Genomic DNA, 12,475 nt, shown 5'->3' on the forward strand with positions numbered 1-12,475 from the left:
CAGCACTGGAGGTGTGGCCTGAGCAGTGCTGGGCACAGGGGAAGGTGTGTGTGCTGCTGTGAGGAGTTCATAGACTCATAGAACCAAGCAGGTTGGAAGAGACCTCTAAGCTCAGCCATCCCAACCTATCCCCCAGCCCTAACCAGTCAACCTGACCATGGCACTAAGTGCCCCATCCAGGCTTTGCTTCAACACCTTCAGGAGTGTTGCAGCTTTAGCAGGCATTGGGCTGCCCCCTGAAAGCTTGGGCTGAGCTGCTGCAGGTTACAGGAAATTTTAGTTTGCTGACTTTTCTTCTTTCTTTTCTCCCTTCCCTTCCCTTCCCTTCCCTTCCCTTCCCTTCCCTTCCCTTCCCTTCCCTTCCCTTCCCTTCCCTTCCCTTCCCTTCCCTTCCCTTCCCTTCCCTTCCCTTCCCTTCCCTTCCCTTCCCTTCCCTTCCCTTCCCTTCCCTTCCCTTCCCTTCCCTTCCCTTCCCTTCCCTTCCCTTCCCTTCCCTTCCCTTCCCTTCCCTTCCTTCCTCCCTTCCTCCCTGTGAGTTGTTTCCTGTGCAGGGGGTGCTGTGCTGCCTTCTCTTACTGTTATTTTAGGTACCTTGTTTTTCCATGTGGGCTCCCCAGGCTCACTGTATTCACTGTTCAGACTGGATGTTAGGAAGAAGTTCTTCACCATGAGGGTGATGAGAGCCTGGCACAGGTTGCCCAGGGAGGTGGTGGAAGCCTCATCCCTGGAGGTGTTTAAGGCCAGCCTGCTCTAGTGTGAGGTGTCCCTGCCCATGACAGGGGGTTGGCACTGGATGATCCTTGAGCTCCTTTCCATCCCTGACTGATTCTGTGATTCTGTGATTCTTGCTGATTCCAACACTGGGTGACTTGAATCATGTCTTGGCTCAGGGAGATGTGGACAGGCTGAGAGCTGGACAGAGGCTAACCACATGAAGTTCAGTAAGGACAAGTGCAGGGTCCTGCACCTGGGCAGGAACAGCAGCAAGCACCACTGCAGGTTGGGGCTGCCCTGCTGGAGAGCAGCTCCCTGGAGAAAGCCCTTGGAGTGCTGGTGGGCAGCAAGTGCTGCATGGGCAGCAATGTGCCCTGTGGCCAGGAGAGCCAAGGGCATCCTGGGGGATGTCAGGAGGAGTGTGGCCAGCAGGGCTAGGGAGGTTCTTCTCCCCCTCTGCTGTGTCCCAGTGAGGCCACAGCTGCAATACTGTGTCCAGTTTGGGGCCTCCCCAGTTCAGAAGAGGCAGAGATCTGCTGGAGAGAGTCCAGCAGAGAGCCATGGGGATGAGTGGGGACCTGAGCATCTCCCTGTGGAGAGAGACTGAGAGCCCTGGGGCTGGTTAGTGTGGAGAAGAGAGGAGAGAGGAGATCTGATCAGTGTGTGCAAATACCTGAGGGCTGGGGGGCAGTGCCTGGGGCCAGGCTTTTTTGGGTGCTCAGCAGCAATAAGCCAAGGAGCAAAGGCTACAAACTGGACCAGAGAAGTTTCCACCTCAACATGAGCAGAAACTTCTTTGGTGTGAGGGTGGCAGAGGCCTGGAGCAGGCTGCCCAGAGAGGTTGTGGAGTCTCCTTCCCTGGAGCCTTTCCAAACCCACCTGGATGCCTTCCTGTGTGCCCTGCCCTGGGTGATGCTGCTTGGCAGGGGGTGGGACTGGCTGACCCCTGGAGGTCTCTTGCAGCCTCTGAGGCTCTGTGCTTTGTGTTTCAGGTGTCGGACACTCTCAGGATCCCCCAGACCAAAGAACTTCAAGAAGGTTCACTTCATCAAGAACATGAGGCAGCACGACACCCGCAGCGGCAGGTGCGCAGCGCCGGGGGAGGGCAGGGCCAGCAGCCCCCTGCAGCACTGCCTCCTGCCACTGCCACCTGCCCCGAGCCACTGACAGCCTAAGGGCCTTGCAGACAGGCTGGCAAGGGGCAGGCTGCTCCCTCCTTCCTCGGGTGAAGGTGGGGAGCCTGAGGGGAGGTTCTCCTCCCGCTCTGCTCTGCCGCCTCTGGGCTCCTGTGCCCAGTTCTGGGCTCCTCGGTTCCGGAGGGAGAGGGACTTGCTGGACAGGCTACAGCAAAGGACCACAAAGGTGCTGAAGGGGCAGATGTGGCTGGGTTGGAAGGCAGAAGGGCTCTGCAGCGGGACCTTGGCCACCTGGACAGATGGGCAGAGTCCAAGGGGATGGCTTCAATAGCTCCAAGTGCAGGGTGCTGCACTTTGGCCACAACAACCCCATGCAGAGATACAGGCTGGGGTCAGAGTGGCTGAGAGCAGCCAGACAGAGAGGGATCTGGGGGTGCTGATTGATACCCACCTGAACATGAGCCAGCAGTGTGCCCAGGTGGCCAAGAGAGCCAGTGGCATCCTGGCCTGCATCAGGAATGGTGTGGCCAGCAGGAGCAGGGAGGTCATTCTGCCCCTGTACTCTGCACTGGTTAGACCACACCTTGAGTGCTGTGTTCAGTTCTGGGCCCCCCAGTTTAGGAGGGACATTGAGATGCTTGAGCATGTCCAGAGAAGGGCAACGAGGCTGGGGAGAGGCCTTGAGCACAGCCCTACGAGGAGAGGCTGAGGGAGCTGGGATTGGTTAGCCTGGAGAAGAGGAGGCTCAGGGCAGACCTTATTGCTGTCTGCAACTACCTGAGGGGTGGTTGTGGCCAGGAGGAGGTTGCTCTCTTCTCTCAGGTGGCCAGCACCAGAATGAGAGGACACAGCCTCAGGCTGTGCCAGGGGAGATTTAGGCTGGAGGTGAGGAGAAAGTTCTTCCCTGAGAGAGTCATTGGACACTGGAATGGGCTGCCCGGGGAGGTGGTGGAGTCGCCGTCCCTGGAGCTGTTCAAGGCAGGACTGGACGTGGCACTTGGTGCCATGGTCTGGCCTTGAGCTCTGTGCTAAAGGGTTGGACTTGATGATCTGTGAGGTCTCTTCCAACCCTGATGATACTGTGAGACTGTGAGACTGTGATCTCTGTGATGAGGAAAGGCTGAGTGGATTGGGGCTCTTTAGTCTGGAGAGCAGCAGCCTGAGGGGGATCTCATCGATGCTGATGGATGCTTCAGGGGTGGGTGCCAGGAGGATGGGGCCAGGCTTTGTTCAGTGGTGCCCAGTGCCAGGACAAGAGGTAACAGGCACAAACTTGGCCATGAGAAGTTCCATCTAAACATGAGGGGGAAGCTCCTTGATTTGAAAGTGGCAGAGCAGTGGAGCAGGCTGCCCAGGGAGGTGGTGGAGTCTCCATCTGTGGAGACAGTCCAAGTTCACCTGCACATGTTCCTGTGTGACCCTCTCTAGGTGATTCTGCTTTGGCAGGGGGGTTGGGGATGATCTGCAGAGGTCCCTTCCAACCCCTCCCATGCTGTGATTCTGGGAATTGCAAGTCAACAGAAGGGTTTGCCCCTGGGTTTGGAAGACCTGTGTGTCCATAATGTGTTAAGTGGAGGCAGCTGGAGCAAAGCAGGCAGCATCTGCTTGCCTCACCCCAAAGGCAGTGCCAGGTGCCTGGTGTGAGAGGGTGACACAGCTGCAGCTGCCTGCAGCAAGTGTAGCAGTGGCTGAATGCCATTTCCACATCTGCTCCTGGCTGTGAGGGCAGGCACCAGAGCTGGCTGAGTTGTCAGGGCTGCCTGTGGCTTGCTGGACAAAATCCCTCCAGGAAACAGCTTCAGGGGAAGGTCTGAAGATCATCTTGAGTCTTACAAGAGAAATGATCAGTGTGACAGGTCCCAGCCACACTGCTGTGCCTCCTGCTGGTTGGTAAATGGGCAGCTGGGGCTGGCTGTGGCAAGGTGAGGAGTGGGACCTTGGTCTTGTGGGCAGGTAGAGGCAGAAGGGCTCCCGAGGGCTGTGTGGGGTGCAGCTGGGGCTGGGGCCATAGGTGAAGATGGGAGCTGGAGAGCAGGAGTCAGAATGGGCTTCCCTTGCTGCAGAGGCCTGGTGCCTGCCTTGGGGGGCTGCCAGCTGAGCCCTCACTGCACTGACATCCAGCTCAGACATGAGACTACCTCCTCCCTGCTTATGAAGAAGACATCTGCCCTCACTTGGCACAACAACCCCAAGCAGTGCTCCAGGCCTGGGGCAGTGTGGCTGGAGGACTGTCTGGTGGAAAGGGACCTGGGGGATGTAATGGACAAGCAGCTGAATGTGAGCCAGCAGTGCCCAGGTGGCACAGAAAGCCAAAGGCATCCTGGCTGGGGTCAGAAGTGCTGTGCCCAGCAGCAGCAGGGAGGGGATTGTGCCCTTGGACTCTGCTCTGGGGAGGCCACAGCTGCAGTGCTGTGTTCAGCTTGGGGCAGCTCAGTGCAAGAGGGATGTGGAGGTGCTGGAGCCAGTGCAGAGGAGGGCAGGGAAGCTGTGAGGGGCCTGGAGAGTGAATCTGCTGAGGAGAGACTGAAGGAGCTGGGGATGGTTGGTGTGAAACAGAGGAGGCTGAGGGCAGAGCTCAGCACTGTCTGCAGCTGCCTGAAAGGAGGCTGTGGAGAGGCTGCTGCTGGGCTCTGCTCACAGGGAATTAGTGACAGAAGCAGAGGGAATGGCCTCAAGCTGCCACTGGGTAGGTTTAGACTGGACAGCAGGAAACGTTTTTCCCATCAGGAGTGGTCAGGGACTGGAATGAGCTGCCCAGGGAGGTGGTGGAGTGCCCAACCCTGGCTGTGTTTCAGGGTGGTTTGGCTGTGGTGCTTGGGGCTGTGGTTTAGGGTGAGCCTTGCAGAGCAGGGCTCTAGTCTGGGCTTGGTGCTCCTGAGGGGCTTTGCCAGCCTGAATGCTGCTGTGGCTCTGTTTTCCCCCAAGGCAGTTTCCCCACATGTCTCTTGGTTTTGCTGGAGCCACAGAGTGGTTTGGGTTGGGAGGGACCTTAAAGATCATCTCTTACACACCCATGAAGGCAGCTCAGCAGAACCTCTGTCATCACACTGAGCCCTGGGCTGATGAGTTGGACTCTGGCAGGTGTTACCTGGCTCAAGCCAAGCTTCCCTCTTGTTCACTCTCAGACATGCAATGAAATGAAGAGGAGGGCAGCAGCAGTGGAAACTAAGATTAAACCTGGTTTGAAGCTGCAGCAGGGCAGATGTGGTCTGAACATCAGGAGGAAGTTCTGCACAGTGAGAGGGATGAAATACTGCAACAGGCAGCCCAGGGATGTGGTTGAGGCCCATCCCTGGAGACATTGAAGACTTGCTGTGTCCCTGGGCAGCCTGCTTTAGCTGGAGGTGTCCCTGCTGAGTGCAGGGGGTTGGACAAGATGCCCTTGGAGGGTCCCTTCCAAGCCAGTGCAGTCTGTGGGTGACTCTTGGCAGAAGGTGGCTCTGAGGTGACTGCTCTCTAGAAACAGCTTCACCAGATGCAGGCAGAGCTGTTGGCTGGGCAGCAGCTGAGCCTTTACACCAATCCCATGGAGAACCAAATGCTCCCTGATTTTAGCCTGTTTGGCTCACAGACAGATGCACACTCAGGGAATTGCTGAGAGCAGAACATCCTTAGCCCTGAAGCATTGTGCAGATTGCACAGGGAATGAGTAACTTCTGAGGTGCAGGTGGAAAGCACAGCCATAAAATTGCTACAAATACTACCTAGAACACCAAAAAAAAGCTCCCAACAAATGAATCCATATTTGATTCTGGGGCTCTTGTCTCCAGCTCTTGCAGCAAAGTGTCTGTGGGCTCTGTCCTGGCATTTAATCTTAGTCTGTGCATCATTGTGCCTGTTAATAGAACTGACTATTTTTTGTCTGGCTAAGAAAACAGTGAGTAAGCTTCTGTTATTCAGCTGCCTTCTTATCTTTGGCAGCAGACTCAGATCCCCAGCATATTTCCAGGGTCAGCATAAAAAATGCCCTTATCTAGAACCCAGATACAGCAAGAGCAAGACAGCTCTGAGAATGTTTTCTTCTTTTAGTGCTGTGGACAAAGAGCCACAGTGATGTGAGCTAAAAATAAAGCACCAGCTCCTCACCCCTGTGTCACCCCAGGGCCAGCAGGCAGCAATCTGAGCCTGCTCCCTGTCCTCCTCAGGGCTCTGCACTGTGTGGCACTCACTGGTGGTAGCAGCCACCCAGGTGGGGAGCAGCTCTGCAGGCTCAGGTGGATCTGCTTTTTATGCTCCTCATAAAAGCAACCTGTGCCCAGCTGGCACAGAAAGCCAAAGGCATCCTGGCTGGGGTCAGAAGTGCTGTGCCCAGCAGCAGCAGGGAGGGGATTGTGCCCTTGGACTCTGCTCTGGGGAGGCCACAGCTGCAGTGCTGTGTTCAGCTTGGGGCAGCTCAGTGCAAGAGGGATGTGGAGGTGCTGGAGCCAGTGCAGAGGAGGGCAGGGAAGCTGTGAGGGGCCTGGAGAGTGAATCTGCTGAGGAGAGACTGAAGGAGCTGGGGATGGTTGGTGTGAAACAGAGGAGGCTGAGAGCAGAGCTCAGCACTGTCTGCAGCTACAGGTGAGGTTGGTGCTGGGCTCTGCTCACAGTGAGAGAAGCAGAGGGAATGGCCTCAAGCTGCCACTGGGTAGATTTAGACTGGAGAGCAGGAAAAGAAATTCTCAGAAAGAGGCTCTGGAATGAGCTGCCAGGGAGGTGGTGGAGTGCCCAACCCTGGCTGTGTTTCAGGGTGGTTTGGCTGTGGTGCTTGGTGCTGTGGTTTAGGGTGAGCCTTGCAGAGCAGGGCTCTAGTCTGGGCTCGGTGCTCCTGAGGGGCTTTGCCAGCCTGAATGCTGCTGTGGTGCTGTGACTCTAGGAGCCTGGGTGCCTCAATGCCTTTGAAGCTGGTGCCCTCCCTGTGGCACAGAGGAGCAGAGATGCTGTCCTGCACAGGCTCATGGGCAGGTGCTGAGCGAGCCTCCAGCTGGGCTCTGAGCTCTCTCCAGCACTCCTGACCTTTGAGTTCCCTCGAGGAACCCAACTCTGAAAACCTCTGCAGAGAATTTGGCTTTGAGTGGTGAATTTAACAGCTGAGCTTTAAAAGAGCTGCTGCTGCCTGTGATTGTTTCTCTGGCTGGGGCCCAGGGCACAGCAGAACAAACTGCAGTGTGGATGAAGCTCAGGGCTCCTTCCTCTGGCAGCAACCTAGAAAGTGACAGAGAATCATAGAACTGTTCTGGCTGGAAAAGCCCTCTGAGAGCTTTCAGTCCAACCTGCAACCCAGCCCCACCATGGCCACCAAACCCTGGCCCCAGCTGCCATGGCCACAGCTCTCTGCACCACCTCCAGCCATGGGCACTCCACCACCTCCCTGGGCAGCCTCTGCCAGTCCCTCACCACTCCTGCACCAAAGACATTTTTCCTCCTCTCCAACCTAACCCTCCCCTGGCACAATTCCAGGACATTTCCTCTCCTTCTATCATCTGATTCCCAACCCCCACCTGCCTGCAGCCTCCTCTCAGGCAGCTGCAGAGAGCAATGAGCTCTGCCCTCAGCCTCCTCTGCTCCACACTAACCCCCCCAGCTCCCTCAACTGCTTCTCCCCAGCCCTGTTCTCCAGACCTTCCCCAGCTTTGTTGCCCTTCTCTGGACCTGCCCCAACCCCTCACTGTCCTTATAGGACATGTCCTTGTCCTGTGACTCTCAGAGCTCTTCCCCTCAGGTCCAGGAGTACCACAGGCCAAGTGACAGTGCTCAGGGTCCAGCCTTTGGCAGTCCAGCATCAAGGCAGGACCAGCTGTGGTTCAGAGTGCCACTATTTAGCAGAGGTGGAAACCATCCCTGCAGAGCTGCTCAGCTGGTCCTTGTCAAGCTGCCTCTGGGGGGCTCTGAGCACTGGTTAAGCTGATCTCTGTGGGTCTGTGGGCTTGGCTTGTGAAAAGAGCTGCAAAATCATAGAATCATAGAGCCAAGCAGGTTGGAAGGGAGCTCCAAGCTCAGCCAGCCCAACGTAGCACCCAGCCCTGCCCAACCAACCAGACCATGGCACTAAGTGCCCCAGCCAGGCTTGGCTGCAACACCTCCAGCCACAGCCACTCCACCACCTCCCTGGGCAGCCCATTCCAGTGCCAATCACTCTCTCTGACAACTTCCTCCTAATATCCAGCCTCAACCTGCCCTGGCACAGCTTCAGGCTGTGTCCCCTTCTTCTGTCCCTGGCTGCCTGGCAGCAGAGCCCAACCCCACCTGGCTACAGCCTCCCTGCAGGCAGCTGCAGGCAGCAATGAGCTCTGCCCTGAGCCTCCTCTGCTGCAGGCTGCACCCCCCCAGCTCCCTCAGCCTCTCCTCACAGGGCTGTGCTCCAGGCCCCTCCCCAGCCTTGCTGCCCTTCTCCAAACACCTTCCAGCACCTCTCTTGACCTGAGGAGCCCAGCACTGGACACAGCACTCAAGCTTTCCTAGGCTGTGCTATCAAAGTGTTCTTGCCAATTAGCACAGAGCCATTAAAAGACAAAGCAAAGCAGCTCTCAGATGCCATGGGGCACAGGCAGCCACCAGGCTGTGGTTCCATCCACTCACTCAGCAGGTTTGTGGTTCCTTCCATAGGCTGTGAAGTGGCAGATATCCTGGTTAGCAGACACAGTCCCCTTAAAACAGTGACCTGAGCCAGCTGAACAAACAATTGGTGGTGAGAATGGGCCAGGAGCACTTCTGGATCCATCCTGCACGGCAGATAAGCAGCAGGAAGCAGTGCTCCTCTGCCATGCCATTGCTTCCTCCACCTGTTTGTTACTGTGCAGAGCTAAGCCTTCCCCAAACACCATCCTCAGGCTGTGGAAGGTCTCTTTGGCTGCCCTTTGAGTGGCTGGAAAGTGCATCCCTGCACTCTGAGGGGCTGACCCTTCTCAGCCTACTCACAGCTCAAAATCAAACTCAGCTCCAGCTCCAACTTGGCAGACTCCAAAATGGTAGCTGCTGCCTGCATGGCAGCCATGGTTTGTGTGCTCACCTCTGTGTGCAGGGCAGCTGAGCCCTGAGTAGTTCAGCAGCAGCAGTCAGAGAAGAGATATTTAATATGGAGGTCATAGGAGCACAGAGTTGTTTGGTTGGAAAAGCTCTCCAAGCTCACCCAGTCCAACCTGCAACCCAGCCCCACCATAGCCACCAAACCCTGGCCCAAGTGCCATGGCCACAGCTCCTTGGGCACTCCACCACCTCCCTGGGCAGCCTCTGCCAGTCCCTGACCACTCTGGCACCAAAGACATTTTTCCTCCTCTCCAACCTAACCCTCCCCTGGCACAATTCCAGGACATTTCCTCTCCTTCCATCACCTGAGCCTAGGGAGCAGAGCCCAACCCCCACCTGCCTGCAGCCTCCTCTCAGGCAGCTGCAGAGAGCAATGAGCTCTGCCCTCAGCCTCCTCTGCTCCACACTAACCCCCCCAGCTCCCTCAGCTGCTGCTCCCCAGCCCTGTTCTCCAGACCCTTCCCCAGCTTGGTTGCCCTTCTCTGGACACCCTCCAGCATGTGCAGGGTACTGCATTGTCTGCTCACAGCCCTCTGGTGCAGCACAGTCAAGCCTAGGGAGATGCCAAAGCAGAGACATCCTTCTGCTTCAAGCCCAGGGAGGTCCTGATCCCTGCCCAGGAAGTTCTGCAGCTTGGCAGCAGCTCCTTAAAGAAGCTGGAAGAAGAACTTGCACAGCCTCAGGCAGTTGCACACTGACAGAGCTCTCCTGCAGGGTGATGCTTGCCCTGAACCCTTGTGCTTAGTGCAGCTGCTTGGTGGGGTGAGGGAATGGAGGGGCTGGGAACCTTCTCCTGAGGCAGCTACAGGCAAGCCTAGGTGGCTCAGGCAGGCAGGGCAGGGAATTCACTCTGACTCCAGCCACTGCTGGTGTCTGAGCTCCTTCAGGGCTGCTCAGCATCGCAGACCTTTGCTGAGGAGCTGAGATCCAGGCAGAAGCTTTTCTCCCATGAACAGGGATTGGATCTTCTTGACCAGCAGAAGGCTTCCAGCACACCTGCTTCTGCAAAGCATACCCTGGGGCATGGTTCTGGGCTTCCTGCTCCAGTAAACCACTGCAAGCCCTCAAAATGTGTTTTGTTTTCCATGCCTCCCAGCAGACCACTGCCTAAAATGCCATTTTAGCCCTTCCCTACTTCTCTTGAGTCCAGCTCCAAAGGCTGCACCAGCCCATCCCAGCAGCTCTGTGGATGAGGTTTTGTGCATCCTGACAGTGGAAGGAGGTTCTGGGCCCCACTCCTCCTCTGCCTGGGACACCTTTTCTGTGGACAGAGAGGCTGTCCTGGGCTGCCAAGGCAAAGCAAGCTGAGGAAACTAGAGGCTGGATGATGCTTTTTATTTCCAAGGGCAAGGTCCTGCAGCTGGGTCGGGGCAATGCCAAGCACCAATCCAGACTGGGCAGTGCCAGGCTGGAGAGCAGCCCTGAGGAGAGGGACTTGGGGGTGCTGCTGGAGGAGAAGCTGCACAGGAGCCAGCAGTGTGCACTTGCAGCCCAGAGAGCAACCAGAGCCTGGGCTGCAGCAGCAGCAGTGTGGCCAGCAGGGCCAGGGAGGGGATTCTGCCCCTCTACTGTGCTCTGCTGAGACCCCACCTGGAGTGCTGCATCCAGCTCTGGAGCCCCCATTCCAAGAGGGCTGTGGAGATGCTGGAGAGTGTCCAGAGCAGGGCCAGGAGGATGCTGAGAGGCTGCAGCAGCTCTGCTGTGAGCACAGCCTGAAAGAGTTGGGGCTGTGCAGGCTGGAGCAGAGGAGGCTCCCAGGTGACCTTCTTGTGGCCTTCCAGCATCTGCAGGGGGCTACAAAAAAGCTGGGGAGGGATTTTTGAGGGTGTGAGGGAGTGGCAGGAGTGGGGGGATTGGAGCAAAGCTGGAGGTGGGGAGAGTGAGGCTGGAGGTGAGGAGGAAGTTGCTGAGCAGGAGAGTGGTGAGAGGCTGGAATGGGTTGCCCAGGGAGGGGGTTGAGGCCCCATGGCTGGAGGTGTTTGAGGCCAGGCTGGCTGAGGCTGTGTGCAGCCTGCTCTAGGGTAGGGTGTCCCTGGGCATGGCAGGGGGTTGGAACTGGCTGCTCCTTGTGCTCCCTTCCAGCCCTGCCTGATTCTGTGATTCCTTTCCAGTCTGGTTCCTGTGCACACATCAAGTCTCCTCTGCTCACATCCACCTCTGCTCTCTCCTTGTGCACATGGGAGCAGCAGTTTGGTTTCCTCTGAATATTAAGAGCAGAGTTTGTAGGGAGCTGTAGGACACTGGTGGAAGAGTTCTGCTTCCTGAAGCAAGCAGAGGGAGCAGAGGGGAAGACAATTAGTGGGTGCTGTGGTTTTCTCAGTTCCAAGATGCTCTCTGATGTCAGCCCTGAAGCCTGTGCCAAGCTTCATCCCTCAGCAAACAAAGCTTCCAGGGAACAAACAGGCTGTTGTGAGGAGCAACCATTCAGCAGGAAGCAGTGGCAAGGCACAAAATCCATCGTGGCCCAGGCCTGGGCTTTGGGTTGGGGTTTTTGGGTTGTTTTGTTGGTTTTTTTTGGCTTGCAGATTGCTTTTCTCAGAGGTGAAAGATTCCTGATGCTGGAGCTGTGTTTGTTGTTGGGAAGCCTCCTTGCAGCAGCTCTTTGCTTTTAAACATGCTTTTAAGGGAGAAAGCAGGGTTGCTGTTAGAGAACCACCCAGGAGGAGGAAAATTGATCACTCTGCATCTTTCCAGGCACTTTCCAGGCAGCAGCTCTCGTGGGGATCTAAGCCTTTTCCAAGCATGGTGACTAAGCTGGTCCCTTCAGGAGAGAGGGCTTTAATAGCAGCACCTACTTTATATCATCTTTATTGGTGATCTGGACCAGGGGATGGAGTCCAGCATCAGTGAGTTTGCAGATGGCACCAAGCTAGGAGCAGCTGTGGAGCTGTTGGAGGGCAGGAGAGCCCTGCAGAGGGATCTGGCCAGGCTGGATGGGTGGGCAGAGGCCAAGGGGATGAGACTGAACAAGGCCAAGGGCAGGGTTCTACACTTTGGCCACAAGAACCCCAAGCAGCACTACAGGCTGGGGCCAGAGTGGCTGAGAGCAGCCAGGAGGAAAGGGACCTGGAGGTACTGGTAGAGAGTAGGCTGAAGATGAGGCAGCAGTGTGCCCAGGTGGGCAGCAGAGCCAATGGCATCCTGGGCTGGCTCAGGAGCAGTGTGGGCAGCAGGAGCAGGGCAGTCCTTCTGCCCTGTGCTCAGCACTGCTCAGGCCACACCTTCAGTGCTGTGTCCAGTTCTGGGCCCCTCAATTCAAGAGAGATGCTGAGGTGCTGGAAGGTGCCCAGAGAAGGGCAGCAAGGCTGGGGAGGGGCCTGGAGCACAGCCCTGTGAGGAGAGGCTGAGGGAGCTGGGGGTGTGCAGCCTGCAGCAGAGGAGGCTCAGGGCAGAGCTCATTGCTGCCTGCAGCTGCCTGCAGGGAGGCTGTAGCCAGGTGGGGTTGGGCTCTGCTCCTCAGTACCCAGTGAGGACACAGCCTGAAGCTGTGCCAGGGCAGGTCTAGGCTGGATGTTAGGAGGAAGTTGTTGTCAGAGAGAGTGATTGGCATTGGAATGGGCTGCCCAGGGAGGTGGTGGAGTGGCTGTGGCTGGAGGTGTTGCAGCCAAGCCTGGCTGGGG

At 57.0% G+C, this 12,475-nt stretch overlaps 1 protein-coding gene across 2 annotated transcripts in view; it reads left to right on the plus strand.

The window, feature by feature from the left end:
- CABLES1 (Cdk5 and Abl enzyme substrate 1) overlaps nt 1-12,475 on the plus strand; it is a 117,492-nt gene that overhangs the window by 60,893 nt on the left and 44,124 nt on the right. For both annotated transcript variants that reach the window (XM_064170533.1, XM_064170534.1), the window contains exon 3: nt 1,707-1,799. In XM_064170533.1, the coding sequence (XP_064026603.1) occupies nt 1,707-1,799 (93 nt within the window). The remainder of the gene's footprint in view (nt 1-1,706; nt 1,800-12,475) is intronic.

Source organism: Pogoniulus pusillus, chromosome 34 (assembly GCF_015220805.1).
Source record: "Pogoniulus pusillus isolate bPogPus1 chromosome 34, bPogPus1.pri, whole genome shotgun sequence".
Lineage (NCBI taxonomy): Eukaryota > Metazoa > Chordata > Aves > Piciformes > Lybiidae > Pogoniulus > Pogoniulus pusillus.